At 42.0% G+C, this 17726-nt stretch overlaps 1 protein-coding gene across 6 annotated transcripts in view; it reads left to right on the forward strand.

Moving 5' to 3' along the window:
- Positions 1–17726, forward strand: part of shakB (shaking B) — a 141610-nt gene that overhangs the window by 113050 nt on the left and 10834 nt on the right. For 4 of the 6 annotated variants that reach the window (XM_033381600.1, XM_033381601.1, XM_033381602.1 and 1 more), the window contains 2 exons: positions 9728–9861; positions 9930–10119. In XM_033381600.1, the coding sequence (XP_033237491.1) occupies positions 9728–9861; positions 9930–10119 (324 nt within the window). Of the gene's footprint in view, positions 1–9727; positions 9862–9929; positions 10120–14601; positions 15008–17726 lie in introns of those variants that run through there. The other 2 variants (XM_002134294.3, XM_015186456.2) reach the window with 2 other exon arrangements.

Below are 17726 nucleotides of genomic sequence, written 5' to 3' on the forward strand. Positions count from 1 at the left end.
TATACAAAACTTTTCTTTAAATTCGATTCAAGAAAAAATATAATAAAAAAAAAGTATCTATGACCACTTTGATTCCACTTTGCCTACCCCCACACCGTGCACACCCCGGCAGATCCCAGCCCACCCACACATTTGGAAAGAAAAGTTATTGATTTGAGAATATCTCCTATTGTGTTTTATTGTTTTTGTACCTAACCAAGTTCTCTGTCACACACTCACACACACACACACACCTCTTTTCTCCCCTGTCCGTCCCCCAAAGTAGTTAAAACCAATCAATCCAACCCAAAACAATGCCAAAACCAAACCAAAACCAAAACCAAAACCCCCAACAACAAATTGCACGTGTCTTAAGCCGTAACTAACAACTCAATCAATTGCAGTCTCTTGTGTTCTATAATATGCATACCATATCTATATCTATATGCTACTGTACCATCTACTGTATCATTTGTTGTATTGTTTGTCGGATCCTTGTAGTAGCGTAACGTACACGGAAATGTTTCAATTCAATCAGCAGATCAACAAAACAAACTAAAACCAAAACCAAAACCAAACGTACCTTACCATATATCGTAAACGTATCGTAATCAATCAATCAATATCTACTACTCGTATTGCGGCATTTGTGGTATTGTATCCGTATCCGTATTCGTATTCGTATTATCAAGTGCAAATCCTTATCTACTAATTACTAATTACCAACTAAGCAAGATATATGCCAGCATATATACATACATACAGGCGTACATTCGTTCGCGTGCATGAGAATCGAAGCTAAATTTAATTCTGTTAATTCTCAAATCGAAACTTAAGATTTGATTTTTTAATCTTGATAAAACTGGTAAAAAATACGCACCCTATTCGCGATAGTCATCGAAATTCCGATTATGAATGTCTCACTGTCATCGATATCGATATCGATCTCAACCTAACAATAGATGGCACTAGAACGGTATGTATGTATGTGTTTGTGTGTGTATGTATATGTGTTTGTACGCATCCAAACATAAGTATATCGCATTGTGTATGTGTATGCTTGTCTGTATGTGTATTTGTAAACAGTTGTACGTATATCGGTGTAGATTTGTTTAATTTGAGTTGAGTTCTCTTTCTTTTCGAATACCATTCGACTGCTCATTTTTTTCAACTGATTGCACCGCGCAAACGATAGCTAAAAGGATTGTATTATTTCATTTCCAGCTAATAATAATCGTTATCGTAATCGTAATCGTTTTTTTTTCTCCTTGGTTCGTAATCGATTGTCCTTTGCGTTTCGTTTCCTTATTTCCTTATTTCGATAAGCAGTGAAGCGAACGAAGGATCGCTGGAACAGAATCGAGGAGAAGCAACAACTATCGTACTCAACACCATCTACATATATATATATCTATATACCTATCTACTCGTACTCAAACTAAATATATCTATAGCCATACTCTATAAACATACATACATATATACATATATATACATATATATATATATATCTATATGCATACCTCAACATACATATATATCTATATATCTATCTAAAAGAACAAACAAAAACAATAAATATTATTCATAATACCAAAAAGTAGTTGTCGTTGTTGATGTTGTTGAAAATGTGCAATTTTAATTGATTGAAAACGCAAAAAACAAAATACCAAAAAAAAAAAAATACCAAAACGAAGTACCAGAGAAGCGAACTTTAAGCAAACAACTTTTTTGACGAATGCCAAAAAAAGAAACTTAAACTCTATACCAAATAATACCATAATCAATCAGTATAAACTAATAGAGCCCGGTTCGAAAGCCAAAAAGTATGCAGCAGTATGCTTTTTGCGCTGGCGTTTTTGCGAACACTTTGTTTTTGAGAAGAAGAAAAAAAAAATACCAGCCGTATGATGAAGACGATGAAGCAGAGGTACCACCACCGTAATCGTAACCCCCTCACAAAAACCGAACCAACCACACCACCAGAACAAAAAGTCCCTCCCGAAAAAATACTAGAAAAATACCACAAATTTCTCTCTCTCTCTCTCTCGCTCTCTCTATGTCTCTGTCTGTCTCACTTAAAAAAAAAAATGCTAATTTCAATGTTTTTGTGTGTGTGCGTGTGTAGCGTGCGCTTGTGTGTGTAAATTCAATTGTATTAAATTTGGTTAACTAAACGAAAAAAGCGATATATAAAACCGACAATTGATATGAACGAAAAAAAAAAATACCAAAGAAAAAGAAAATACCAACTGCTAAGCGGACAGGCAGCATATATGTTGGCAATCGAGCAATTTCTGTGTAGAATCATCATCGGATGAACCGAGTCTCCTCTGTATCTCTGTCTCTACCCCACTCTCTCTCTCTCGCTCTCTCTCTCGCTCTATCTCTGTCTCACTGCGTCTCACTCCCTCTCTCTCTCTGTCTCTCTGTGTCTCTCTCTCTCTCTCTCGCCATCTCGATCTGTGTATATCTGTGTATACCCTCACATAAGATAATAATTTTAGTTTAGTTCAGAGATATCAAGATTTGTTTTTTGTTTTAATTTTGAAATTTCGATAAACGAGAATAACAGAAAAACCAAAAACGAAGAATCACCAAAGTGTAAAAAAGAAAAGCCCAAAACCAAACCAAAACTAAAACAAATGCAAACCCTACAGTAAACATGAACATATATACTTATACCTATACCTATACCATATACTACTACTAATATACCCCATATACTAACCGAATCAAACTATTTACTCCAACTAAACTATAAACTATACTATACTCGAACCAATACTAATACCATGTACTATCTATATACCTGTTCGAAGTGCAACTTGAGCCACAGAGACACCTGCGCAGAACTATCCACCAAACACACCCAGTAGAACACGCTCTGAAGCAAACTGAGTTCACACTTTTTTGATTTTTTACTCCACACCAAAGACACACAATATATTGCATATCTGTATGATAGACCAACCCACACACACGCTCTTCTATATATATATATATATACATATGTATGTATCTATCTATCTACCTATCTATCTATCTATCTATCTATTGTACAATACTATAAGTAAGTTGAATACTGAAAAACCGAGCAATTCCGATTGCCGTCTTTGCTGCTAATTGCCTTCGCTTAACTTTGTTGTTTGCATTTTGTTGGACAGCTTCGGCAACCCTGGCTTACACGAATACCCCCCCAATCACTGCTCTATATATGAGGGAAGCATGCCTACACCTTACACTATCCTCTGCTCTCTGTGTCCTTCTCTGAAATGTACATACGATATACGATATGTATGGGGCCAAGAAGACCCCCAAAACTGCACGTAACTCAAGATCTTTTCATTTTTCTAGCGACACATTTTTTGTGGCACGTCATTAAAGTTTTTAATTTGTTGTATGTAAGTTTTGTCTTGCCTTTGTCGAAACCTTGACAGGAATGGAGTCTCTGAGTGAGGCCCAGGCCCAGACACCTCCGGCCTTGATATGTGTAAATAAGCCCCCAAGTATTTGTATCGAGAAAACCCTTTAAACAGAACAAAGTCTAACTGAAGTATGAGTAAAATATAATTCAATTGCAAACGGTACACGAACACCTATCTACTAAATAAACACACACACACACACTCACACACACAGACACATAAAATATCGTATCTATAATCCAACGTATTTGTATATTGCATAAGAGAAGCATCAAGACTGCCTGAAAACCCTCCTCAAAACTGAATCTTCTACCTCTAACACGAACATAGATACAGCAAATACACTTACTAGTACACTTGCAGCCTACACTAATCTGCAAAAGGTTGCTCCAACACGCCAGCCCCTCACCCACCACCCCACCCCACCCCAGACACAGCCTTGTCCAGCCACCAGCCACCAGGCACCCGCCACCACCCTCCGAGAATGTTGTTTGTTTCCACATTTGCCCCATTTGAGTTTGATTTTTGCTAAAATTTCTACCCATTGTTCGTTTAAGTCGCCAATTTAAAGTCAACTCCAATGATCTGTAGCCGAGCCGAGTCGAGGAGGCAGTGGGGGGATACTGGGGGACTGTAGGCGGGCAGGAACTGATGGGTATCTGTCCTTGTTGGTTGCTTGTTTATTGCCACCAGGCACTTGGCACTTGGCACTTGGCTGTTCGCTGGTCCCCCAGCCCTCAGCCCTGGGCTCTGGGGCTCTTGGCTCTTCTGGTGCCTTCAATTTATTATTGACTTTGCTGCAAGAGTTCTCAGACGCATCCTAATGAAGCGTAAGTGGCAAGCACTGCGGCAAGGCCCATAACAATAACAGCCACAGCCCAAGCACAGCCCAAGCAAAGCCTGTGGAAGTCGCCTCCTTGTAGCAAAGCTTATTTTTATTGCCCAAAATATATTGCCAATGTTGTTCTAATAGCAGAAACGAGCTCCCAGTCATTGCCTAGCACTGGCAGTGGCAGTGGCAGTAACCAGGACCAGTCTGGAGGCATTGGATGGAATGGGAATGGGAATGGAACTGGGCATAAAATTCATTGTTATGGTTACTGGGCATAAGTCAGTCACTCGCACAGAGCGAGCACAGAAATCGCTGAAGTCGTCGTCATCGTCGTCGTCGTCGTAGTCGTAGACCTCCTTCAGCCTCTCTCTACTCATTTTGTTAATCAGCCCCAAGTAAGCCAGTCCAGCGCACATGATACTTATTACACAAGCTACTTACACACTCAAGTCAGTCCGGGACAGAGACAGGGACGGTGACGGGGACGGGGACAGGGACAGGACGGGGAAATAATATGTGAATGGGTGTAAGGATAGAGATAGGGAAAGGGATACGGATAGGAATAGGAATAGGGAGAAGTCATTGTTCATCCACTTGGGCTGAATTTCATTATAACCCAAGGGTGCACTCGGGTAGATTGGTTTGGGCAGAAAGGATTGCCGGAGGCAGAGACAGGAAGTGCCCCACAGTCTCTAAGGTATATACAACTTTCGGGGAAAGATCAGCTTGAAAATATCTATGAAGTGAGTCATAAGCAGTGTAAGAAAGCTTAGACTTCCCCTTGTAGGGTTGCATTTTACGAACAGGGTAGCCCGCAGTCGTGCACACCGACCGACCCTCTTGCTCCGAGTCCCCCTCCGTTTTTGGTTTGCTCGTTTCGATTTCGTTTCGTTTCGTAGACATTTTCGGCTTATTGTTTTGGTTATGTTTTGATTTACGCCTTTCAATGATCATCCGTCTCTATATCTCTATGCCTCTATGTTTTTCTCCTCCAACTCTCCCTACTTTCTCTCTCTCTCTCTAATTGTGCCCCGCTCTCTATGTCTCTCTCTATCGCTCTATCCGTCTGTCTCACTCTCTGTCGTTTGTATGTAATATGTTCTTTTGTATAGTGTGTGTTTATCCCAAGTCTAGAACCCAGACAAGTCCCTGGAAAGTGCCTATTACAAAAAGACAAACCAGAAACAAGAAACCAAAGTAAACGCCTCACCTAAACATTGTAGCCTACTAAAACGATTGATTAACTAACTCAAGTTTATAAACAATGCCAATTCGGACCCACCATCATTCCAGAAATCACGCAAACCTAATCAAAAAAGAACAATTCCGTTGTGCAAACTGTGACGAAAGTAATGCCAAAAAATATGCCTATGCCTCTCACCAAAAATCACAAAAAAATGATCGAATCGATGCAATGCAAAATATAAAAACCAAAATGAAAACATTTAAACAATTACAAAAGACAACAAAAACAGCTAAATGTGAAACACGCCAAGCACAGGACACGAGTCACCAAAACCAAAAACCAAACACAAAAGTCACGAGCTCACGAATCACTAACGAGTCACCAAAGTCACGAATCAGCGAATGCCATAAGCCGAGCAGCAACTTAGTCGAACACGAAAGCTTCCCAGCAATCCAGCAACCACTACCCCCACAAGACACTTGGTTATGGACCTACCTCCTTATCCCATGCCCACTTCCTATCGTATGATTTGAGCTTCGCTCACTCTTTGTCCTGCTTTGTCTTTCGTTGAACACAAGCCACAGTCAAGCTCTGTCGCTCTCTCTCTCTCTCTCTTTCTCACGTATCACGCCGCTCTCAGTCACACGTTAGCTCGCTCTCACCTGGTCACACCAGCTCACTCACTCACTCTCACTTTTTGGCATGGCCAAGTGCTCACTCACTCGACGCTTTCGAAGCTAACAACTGCCCAACCTGCCCCGCCCCGCCCCACCCCGCCACGTCTTCGACTGCTAGGATAAGCCGAGCTCAACTGTACCTCTTTCTCTCTCCTTCTCGCTCTATCTATCTCTCTCTCTCTTAAAATAAGTATACTTGTCTCTCACCAACACTTAAACCAAAAAAAAATACAGAAAAAACCATGCTAAATCGAAATTAAACAACAAGAAAATTAAATATCTACACTTAAAAAGAACAAGCCGAAAATAAAACATAAAGAATATTGAATAAATAACAATGTAAAATTACTCTCTAGCTATCTATCTCAATCACTCAATCACGGAATCACTTACTCACCAAAAACTCACTCGAATTTGTCTATCTCTCTCTCTCACGCAATCTCACGACTCTCACCTTTCCCCCCACCTCACCAAAAGATAAGCAAAAGAAAAACCAGCTAACCAAAAGAAAAGCAAGCGTAACCAATACCAATACCAATACCAAGCCAAAAACCGAAACCAAAAACCAATAAAGCAACAATAAATGATAAAACCAGACACTTACTATATATCTATCTATCTACATGTATGTATCTCTGTCAGCTTTAAGTATATAAAAAGTAAACCAGCAAAGAAAAAACAAAAGCTAAACGCAACCAGAACCAGAACCAGAACCAGTACCAAAAACAAATCCAAACCAAACCACAAACTCAAGTCAAGTCAGCTCCAGACAACAAAACTCCAAACTCCAAACTCCAAAACTCGAAACTGCAAAAAGGCCAGCAGCACACACCACCTACAGCCAAAGAAACAACAGCAACAGTAACAAAAAACAAGAAACAAGAAACAACAGAGATCCGAACAAACATAACTACTTTATACCATATCTAGATCTTTATATAAACTATAGCTAGCTATATACTACTCTCTCTGTTTCTTTATCTCTATCCCAGATGTATTTGAGAAAGTTTTTCTTTTCATTTTCGAAATTAACCAAAGAGAACCACAAGAATACCAACCAACAAGAGATACAGTCAACACTCAGACACAACAAAATACAAATAATAATGAAACAGGATAACAAAAACCTGCTTAACCGAAATTGTAAAGCTAAGAAACCAAAAGTTAGAGCTAAATAAAATAAATCATTGAGCAAGTATTGCTTGGAATTGCTTAGATCGATGCGTGTCTTATGCTCGTATTCAAAAATACATGTACTCTGAACACTCTTCGATCTTTAAAGCAACCGAACCAAACCAAACCGAACCGAACACAGCGCCCACTGAGCCTTAGAACCCAGCTTTCCAGCGCTATCTGTATCTATCTATACCACACACTCACTATATATCTCTCTCTATCTCTCTCAGTATATATAATATATATGTATCTCTCTATATCGCTCTCTATGTCTGTTTGTCTCACTCTAACTTGTGTATTGTGTTTGATTTTTTTTAGAATAAACGTAAACAAATTTTTAACCATTTTATATAAGCAGTTCTCTCTCTCTCGTACATTTTCGCCACATTCAATTCAATTCAATTCAATCTCCAGCTCACATAGATTTTTCACCACGTAAAATACCTAATTCTATTAACATTCAACTATATATTCAATTAATTTCTATATTGTACCCTCACTCACTCAATCACTTCACTCTATATCTCTGTTTCGATCTCTCTATCTCTCTGTCTCTCGCGATCACGATCACGATCACACACACGAAAGTTCACCAACACCAATTCAACTCACCAACACCACCGATCACAGCCTATCACAAAAAACTCACCAATATCACGATCACGATCGCGATCACTACTCACCAACTCACCAACAAGTGCAGCTTTGTGGCTGTAGCACAAATGTTTCTCTCTCACCCCACCACAGTCACAACAGATAATAAAGATCACCACGATCACAGATCACAGATCACCGATCACCCACCGATCACCCACCGATCAACCACCGATCACCCACCGATCACTGACCGATCACTTCACTGCTCTCACCACTGCAGCAAATTTCAAACTCAGTATTCACCACTTAACGTATTAACTAACAAGAACTCAACTCACCTTTTGCTAAAGCCGAAACGAAACAAAGAACCACAAACCAGATCAAATCAAATCAAAACCAAATTCCAATTCGTTTTCCAACACCAAAACCAATAAAGAAAACCGATCCGATTCCAGAAACCAACCAACAAACCACTCACTCTGAACCACCGAATCACTCAACCAATTAATTGCATTCAATTCCGATTCAATTCTCAAATTCTCAAATTGTCAAATTCTGAAGCCATTATCGAAATTTCACAGGTCTCTCTTCTCATTCTATCTATCTGTCTCCGTCTCTCGCTCTCTGTGTGTTCCAAGTTTTTGGTTTGCCTTATTTGTTAACCAATTTCAAACATAACTAGTCAGCCAGTCAGTCAGTCAGATCAATATCGATAAGTGGTCATCGTTAGAAATCAAGAGAATTCGATAGCTAAATTTTGAAGCGAAGTTCCATTGGTTGTCCAAAACTGAAATTAACAAACAGTAGAAGCGGCCCTTTCTCATTCTCTCCTCATTTCAATCGAATCTTCTATTAATCACTTCAGTGGCCCCCATTTCAATGCGAAATTTGCATTCCCAGACAGTTCAATCACTTTTCGTTTCTCTCACACCTCTCTCAATATCTCTCTATCTCTCTCTCTATATGTCTATCTCTCTATCTCTTTCACATACACACGAATCTTAGCTTTTTGATTTGTTTCTCCTTTTCGTTGTTTTTGTGTAATAAAGAAAGGGCTAATGAAGAACCAGTCGAAACAATTGCTGTGACACCTTACTATACTTACTTGCTTAGAATAATCAAAAAGAGAAAAGAAAAAAAATGAAAAAAGTAAACCGGAAAAACCGAAATGAATTCGAGAATTCTCAAAATGCAAATTGTATTTATTTCGCATTAATTTTAATACCCACAAACAAGGCTCTGCTCTGTGCTCTGTGCTCTCTGCTCCGCCTTCAAATTGAACAGATACTCGTAGAACAGATCTGCCGCAAAGGGTTCAGCTTGAAAGTGGAACGGGAACGGGCACGGACACGGGCATGGGCCCCCGATCTGAAAATAAAACTTTGTACTGTGTCTGGAGCAAGTTTTTCCCCCTGTATTAATTTGTAAGCGAGAGTTAACTAGATAATTGTAAGGCCCATCAAAAACAGAACAGAAATGGTTGAAACGAGTTGAATTACCAATCTATATCTAGCTATATACATATACATATATGTACATATAGTATATAACCAGACAACCCCCCAGATATGAAAAGCACTCGAGTACTATTCGACCATAGTCTCGACTCCATTCAGAACAGACATAGCAAAAGTTTTGCGTTCCAGAAGTTTCTCATCATCAGTTTGATTTTGTTCTTTCGTTTTACTTTCGATCGATTTACTTGAGCCACTGTCAAGACCCTCAATAATAATGTTCTTTCTCTTCGCCCACTCCAAACCAAAACCAAACAAAAACCAAATCAAACCAAAACCAATTCACACACAACCCAAAAAACAACTCTGCGATATCGATACTTGGCGCCCGATAACAGGTGTCTCATGTCAAAATCGATTCACCTGTTTTTCGCCTGCACACCAACGCAACGGTTATATTACTGATCACATTCTCGATTGCTGTGACGACGCGGCAGTACGTAGGAAATCCCATAGACTGTGTACACACAAGGTGAGTGCAATCAGCTGATTTCCTCAAATGAATCCAATATACTATATATCCTCTTTGGCAACACACAGAGACATTCCCGAAGATGTTCTCAACACATATTGTTGGATACACTCAACGTATACAGTGGTCGATGCGTTTATGAAGAAGCAAGGTTCCGAGGTGCCTTTTCCCGGAGTTCACAATTCACAGGGGCGTGGCCCTCTAACAATAAAGCACACAAAATATTATCAATGGGTAGCGTTTACACTATTTTTTCAGGTAAGTTTATCCCAACCATACAATATTTATGTCTTGAACTCATAACGGTAAAAGCTTCAAAGCTTTAAAGCTTTATTTCCCTTTGGCGTTGGAACTGTCTAAAAGCTGCTGTTGGATTTTGTCTTGCATTTGAAGTTTCATACCATCCCTGAAAGCTTCGCAATGAAAGCTTTGAGATTTTCAGTTTGTTTCGAATTAACGGTAAAAGCTACGAGACAGTGGTTTGGGGGAGTTTTGTTTTGGGTGTTGTATCAATCCATAATTTATTATGGAATTCGTATATTTCCTGAAAAAATCGAACTGAAGAAAAGGCAGAGGATAGTTTTATCTTGTTAATAAGTTTGGATTTTAATTAGTTAACATCATAAAAAACGCTTATATAATTCCTTAATTTACATATATTTACCTACATGTGTACAATTTACATAGATATATAAGATAGAATCGTAGATCTAATGGAGGACAAACTTTTACTAAGAGTATTTATATTTATGCATTTCTGGCTGTTCTATCATACCCCATCTGCATTCATCTAGAGATGAATTCCTTAATGTGTACAATCTACATACTTATTTATTAGTTGAAGATTACATAGAAGATGGAATCGTAGATTTAATGGAAGAACAATTTTTACTAATTTTACTACTACGTATTTATGCCTTTCTGGCATTCATCTAGAGAGTCGTAGGAACAGAAACCTTATTTGTGGGCCAACCAATTACTTACCCATAAACATACAAATACTAAATATCACTAAGTAAAATGGAAATTCTGGTATTACCTTATCATTATCGCCTCGAAACTGGCTCGCACTGATATCTGCATTGCCTACAGGCTGTGGAAATCTGGGAAATCAAGAGCCTCACATTTTGGGGTGAGCTATGCAGATGGGGTAGGGTGGGGTGGGATGAGAGTGGGGTGTGTGAGCCCCGTCTAGCCAACCGCTTGGGAATCGCGTTTTGTCATCATCAACAATGAATGACCTTTCGCACGGTGCTAGGCGTTGTCGCGTCCTTTTGTTAGCCATCAGAAAACGCTGCTGATGATGATGATGATGATGATGATGATGATGATGATGACGATGACGATGATAGATTAATGCGACACAGACGCTGCAGTAATAGTCGCAGTCCGGCAGTATTCCGAGCACACTGCTCTACGGCAAAACTCCAACTCCGGGCTGCATTTTTGTACATAATGATGATGTTTCGTGTGCGGCATCCGGAGAACCGAAGCCAGAAGTGTGGGCACCTATTTTTGGACTCTCTCTCCAGTTCTCCAGATATGCTCGTGTGCTCGCCCGACCCAACCCCAACCCCAGCCCGCACCGCCCGTCTCTAGATGTTATTATATTTTCGATGCCGTTGTCTGCGCTATTTTTGTTAAAAAACAGAAAATGACGGGGAAGGTGGCGGCGGTGGCGGAATGGGGAATGCAATCGCTTGACCCCGTTTAAACCTCACCGATGGGAACGGTCATGCCACTTGATTGGGAATCGGTTCTGGTTCTCATCGCAGGCTCCTTAATTCGAACGTCTTTTATCAGTTTTATGCGCAGTGTTTGCCTGTTATTTCGATTAATTTTATTTATTTACGCCGCTATCCCGTAGCGTTTGGGGGTGCTGAGAAAATTATAATTTATGTTCTGAGTGCGGCCAACTACCAGTTTCCACCTCTCCGGCATCCACCGCCACCCGTCCATGCGGTGCCCCTGGGGAATACCCAGGCCAAGAGCTGCGTCTCGTTAAATTTTGTTGATATCCAATTTTACAAATCATATTTCTTTTCGATCGCAACAAGAACTGACGCAACCATTTGACATCGCTCATAAAATTCTGCGTGTGCGGTGGTTCCTGGTCGATCATAAAATCATAACGAGCCAGAGGTGCTGATGGACGGGGCGGCCACAACAACGGCAACATGCCACCAACTAGTTCATCAAAGTGTTTTTCTTTTTTCGGTCTGGTCTGCAACATGAAACTACATAAAAGTGGGAAAATTACTGCCCCTGCGGTAGATCAGAGATCTTGGACTAATAAACCAGAACCTCGGAAGACTAACACTAAGTAGATCTACATATATGGGAAGCAGACTCTTATCAGCCTCTTACTCTTTCAGAGAAACTTAGAATTTGAGAGGATTTTGTGGTATTGTTGACCTTCAAAACCCTTTCTTCCAAGCGTATGATCAGATGTGATGAATGGAGCTCAGATATCGACCGAAACTGAGATATAGGGCCTTTTCCTTTGTGACTTTCTAGCACAGACATTTGTGTCTTTCCGACAATCATGGTTCTCTCCGGGTCTCCATGCTCTCCTTGGAGTCAGACCAGGCTTAGAAAATATCCTTTTGCGTATATGTTTAGTCTATTCCTTAGGCCTTAGGGGATGCACCTTGAAGGCGACTCATTGAATGCCTTGGACACTAGCTACCTTGGGACCCTTTCATTCTCTCGTGCTCGGATCTTAATGCAACATTTGGCGCTGGGCCCAAAGAGAGACGGAGAGAGGGAGAGCTTTATCCGTCCGACTGTCATATCCGGGTAATGTTTTCAGTGTGCATTAATGAGGCAAGGCCTTTCCGGACATTGTCTTAGCCAGCAGCAACAGCGACTGTCTGCTCTAAGCCAGGGCCAAGAAAACATCTCTTAATGGCCGAATTATGCAGAGGGATCTGCTCTGCCATTGTCTCAAGACGACGACGACGACGACGACGACGACGAGGACGATGATGCTAGGCGTCTCACGTAGTGCCTCAAACCAATTGAATTTTGATGGCTATCCTCCATTTGCCATTCTCAAATTGAGCATTTCCCGTTCCCCATTCCCCATTCCAAGTGACAGTTGCCGTTCCCATTGTGTGGTGTCTGCGGCAGCTGTACGTCATGGAGACGGAGATGGAGAGATGGAGGACTCTTGGGGCCTCCGGGAGCCTTCTCTGACAACTTAATCAAATCGGCAAACGGATATGGCAGACAGTTTTTATTTCCATAACTCCAGCTGTGACAATGCCCCAACGGCCGACCGCCATAAAACTCCAATTGATATGCCCTGCATGATGTCTAGGCGCAAAAATCAAAATACGCATAAATTCCATCTTCCCATGTCCCATGTCCGATAAAGCATGTCGCATGTCCAATGTCCAATGTCTCTTGTCCCATGTCCCATGTCCTGTCCAGGACAAAGAGCTTTGTCTGCCTGATTGCAGCAATAATGAGCGGAAATCGCACAAACAACAACGCGACAAGGAGCCGCATACTCGCCCAACAATACAAGTAGGAAACCCTGCGACACGTCGCACTCAATGCCACGCCACGCCACTCCACGCCAATGGTGTCCTGCCCTGCCCTGCCCTGTCCCGTCCTGTCCCGTCCGTTCTCTCAGCTCCAAGCCATCTCCAGCACTGGTCCAGCCCCAGCTCCGACTCCAGTCCAGCCTCAGCTCCAACTACTTCTCTGGCGACTGCGACTGCGACTCCTTCTTCAGCTGTTGTCTGTTGTCGCTTCAAATCATTGGGCATCGGGTCTTGGTCGGGTTGTCGTGCCGCCGCTTCGTGGGTAGTTCGCCGCTCGCGAGCGTGCGAGAAATAAATGTCGAGTATGTAAATAGTTTGCTCAGAGGCACAGTGGCACGAGGCTCATTCAAAAGCAATGATCACTACCTATTACTGATTATTTTTCCCAAATGGTTTGTCACAGGGTTTAAACAGGGATCTTGCATTCTCCACTGTTCTCTCTTTCTATTGGGAATACTTTTAGTTGCCTTTAAATTGAATACAATTTATTTAAAATATATTAATATTAATATTTCCTTGATCATGCATTAGCGTGTATTATCGAATATTTATATGTTCTTTAGATGATTTTATTTTTATTGAAATGTGCCACTGTGCCTTGGGCCCGAGCAATGTTTTGATGAGGCCGAAGTCCCATTCTGATGGGATGCTGCCGCTGCTGCTACTGGAGTGGCCTAAGGATGGGGTGTGGCGGATGGGGGGCACTAGTGATGTACTGGTACTGGAACTGGGCCCATTGTTGATGCTCTTTTGGGGCTGTCCACAGATTGTTGCAACTGCCACAGCAAGCGCGAGCGTCTCGCCGCCACGTCCATTGTTGTTTACGGCCGCCGAATGCAGCCGTGGAGTGGCAGTGGCAGAACAGTTCCCCTTGCCTCTCCGTCCACCGGAAGTGTGCGTGTCTAGCGAGCGAGTGGGGCAGGCCAGCAGTCAGCAGCCAGCGAGCGAGACAGAGCAGCCCCAACGCCAGAGAGAATCGGAGAATATGCTGCCACGCCTGCTGCGACGCTGCCTGCCTGCCTGCCTGCTGCCCAAAAATTTGTTGGCAGCGCCGAGATCTCTGCCGGAGTGTGCTCTCTATCTCCCTATGGCTCTATGGCTCTATGCCTCTCTCTGTCTCTCTCTCTTTCTGGTTCGGCGTGTGCTCTGCTCTGCTCTGCTCGATTCTGGCCTGGTCTGTTCGCATGGTCGCGGACCTGGCTTCTGGCCGGCTGCCCGCCAGTGTCTGTTGCGTTGGCAAAGTGAACACGCGCGCGTCTCTCCTGTTCCTCCTGTTCCCACCGTTCACCGTTCACCGCTCACCGCTCACCGTTGCTGCTCCGCGACTGCCTGCTTTCTCCGTTGATCTCCACGAAAAAAGAAAATAATACAAAAACGGGCAAACACCAGAGTGGCATTCGAGTCGAAAATCCGGGATCATACAGATATTTCCCGATAAACGAGTTGTTTTTTTTCTGTGCCTCTGTGTTCTATCGAAAGATGTGAGAGCAGGAGTCCCGGAGTCCGGATGAGGGAGTGCTCGACCATGTCGGACACGTGACACGCGCCTGTCCCGCGCGATAGCCCACAACAATCAAATCAGAACAAGCGATATCGTAAGGGCATCCTCCGACGATTGCAGTGCCAGTGTTTTTCTATATTTTCACACAATCAACACAACCGTAGACCGAACCCCTCCGATCCTATCCCATTCCATCCGCTTCGATTCGATCGGTGTGACTGCATTTTCGGGGCAGAGAAATGTATGTGCGAGTACATACAGAATGCGATTGGTATTATTATTGTATGCCCACATGCCCACATACATAATTCCTGCTCGTATTCATATGTGAATGCAAAATATCCACGTATATATTTCTGTACGAGTATATGTGTGTGTGTGTGTGGTGGTTGTGGGGGTGTGGGAATGGCCACCGCTTCATCATAATTAACTTTTACAAAGTAAATAAACTAAAAGCGAACCCCAGTCGAATGGAACTGCCCCGGGGGCCATGTGTTCCGCCCGAAAGAAACCGAACCGATCCCCGATCCCCGATCGGACAGGCAGGCATCTGAGAAATTGTACAATTAAAATTCGCAAATATTAATGGACAGGTCGGACGGGCACGGGAGGGCATCGAACATTTCTGACTGTTCAATCACCCGCAATCATCACCCGGCCCTGGACCTGGTCACGCCTACTACTTCCTCCTCGCAAAGTCTCCGTCTCTCTGTCTCTGTCGCTGGGTTTTCTGCTCTCTCCAAAGAAAAACGAAAACGAAAATGCGGAAAAAAAGATCCGTGTTTTTACGTACACGATTTATAATTTTTCATTTTATTTTTATATTTTATACGACGCTCGACGTCGGCGTCGGGCAGCTAGATTTTTGTTGTTTTCATATCATTCACACATTGTTTGGAATGAAATATTAAGTTTTATCATCCCCTTGTTTGTAGTATCATCGAAAGTGTTTCGTTCTTTCTCTATTTCCTTTGCCCTCCGCACTATCCATTTATTTATTTATTCAAATATAAAAAAAGAACCAGAACAGTTGAGAGAAAACTATCCTAATGGATCAATGGGGTGATTCGAAATGAATGGAATCGATGGATGGAAATATCTCTATCAAGAATCTGAATGGAACTGGACCAAACCGTTTGAATGAATGAATCGAATTTTAATTCCATGTCAGTGGTGATTTTCCTGGATTATGTGGTTTCAGGCCCTATATATGGATCCTTCGTTCTTTTTTACATTACTTTATTCCCGGGTCTTAGGAGCTTCGCTTAGGAAATACTTTTCTAATGCCAGCATCAAGATATTTAAACCATCTTGATCTTCAGCCCAGAATCTTCAGTAGAACATTGTGTAATAAATATATTTCAATCATAAATAATAAAGAATGATTGAGGCAACTGTTAAGACCAACCAAAATATAGGAAGATCTTGGGGTCTTAAGGCATTCCGGCCCAATCTTTCTCAATAAACTTTTGAGTCGCCGCAGAATGTGCAATCGTGAATTTGGGATCTCATATTGATCTCCATTGATCCCTTCAGCTGTACGAGTATTCACATTTGGTAATACTTTGGCAATGACACTTCCATGTGGGTGTAGTCCTGTGTCCAGAGCAGAAGTCTGAGGGAGGAACAGCAAGCCGTAGATCATTTACCAAAAGTGAACTGAACTTTTGAGCTCTTTGCGCTATTGACTCTGAAAATATTGAAATCAAATTGAATTTGGTTCTGGTTTTGATTTTGATTCCCCTTTTCGGGGCCAGCAGAGACTTCAAAGTGTGCTGTGGCCTCTTTTGATCGTTTCTGGAAAGCGGAGAAGGAGAATGTTTTTGTTAGCCGTACCGCCTGCCTGCATTGGAAAGTGAATTCGATTTCGAATTATTTGAATTTGGGCAACATTCAAATTGTTCTTAAATTTTATGCTTCACGAGATCGATCTCCTCTGAACTTTTTTGGTTTTTTTTCGCCAGCCACCAGCGTGGGTGATTTTCCTTGTGGTTTTTCCGGTATGTCTTGAGGTTTTATTGTTCCATTGCTCATTGCCCGGCGAGGAAAACCCAATTAGTCATTTCCTTCCAACAGGCCCATCCCTCCCCTCCACACACATGATGCTTTCTCCTGATTTTATTTAAATATATTTTGTCAACACACAAAAATCCCACAAAATAATTATAGACAAAAGAAATTATAAAATTAGCCAGGGATCGGTGAAGGAGAAGGTGTGTGTGGGCACGCGCTGGGAAAACAAATGAAAAGTTTTTCATTTGGGCGGGTTTTTCCCCCCATCCAACCTCCTCTAGAATGCATCGCCTTCCCGGTTTTTGGGGGGCTATTATCTCTAGAGCATGCCTGGCATATTTCACAATGCCGAGCAACCAAATATTTTCGTTGAAATGTCAAGTGCAGGCAGGAAGGCCCAGCCATAGGCCATAGGCAGTGGCAGGGGCAGGGGCAGGGGACCCGTGTGTATGTTTTTTATAAACAAATCTGAGACCGGTCTGGATTACGAAATAGATTAACGATTTTTCTTGCCTTGGCCCAAGATCCAGCGAGATCTTTCGGTGCTGTTGCTGCTGCTGGTCAGCCTTCGCCTTTGACTCTCGCTGACTGCCAGGCAACGTGTGCGTATACGCAATTTTTGGCCAGCATCTTTCCCATCTTCGATGCCCTGCTCTTTGCAGAGAATTTTGTGCCTTTGAGCAGACGTTTGCCGCCACAGAAGGTATTAACTGAATGAATATTCGATCCACCCTTCCTTTTGCTTTACAAAAAATATATATCGAATCTATCTGAATCGATCTGTAAGTGTATTAGAAGCT

The sequence above is a fragment of the Drosophila pseudoobscura genome, chromosome X (genome assembly GCF_009870125.1).
Source record: "Drosophila pseudoobscura strain MV-25-SWS-2005 chromosome X, UCI_Dpse_MV25, whole genome shotgun sequence".
Classification (NCBI taxonomy): Eukaryota; Metazoa; Arthropoda; class Insecta; order Diptera; family Drosophilidae; genus Drosophila; species Drosophila pseudoobscura.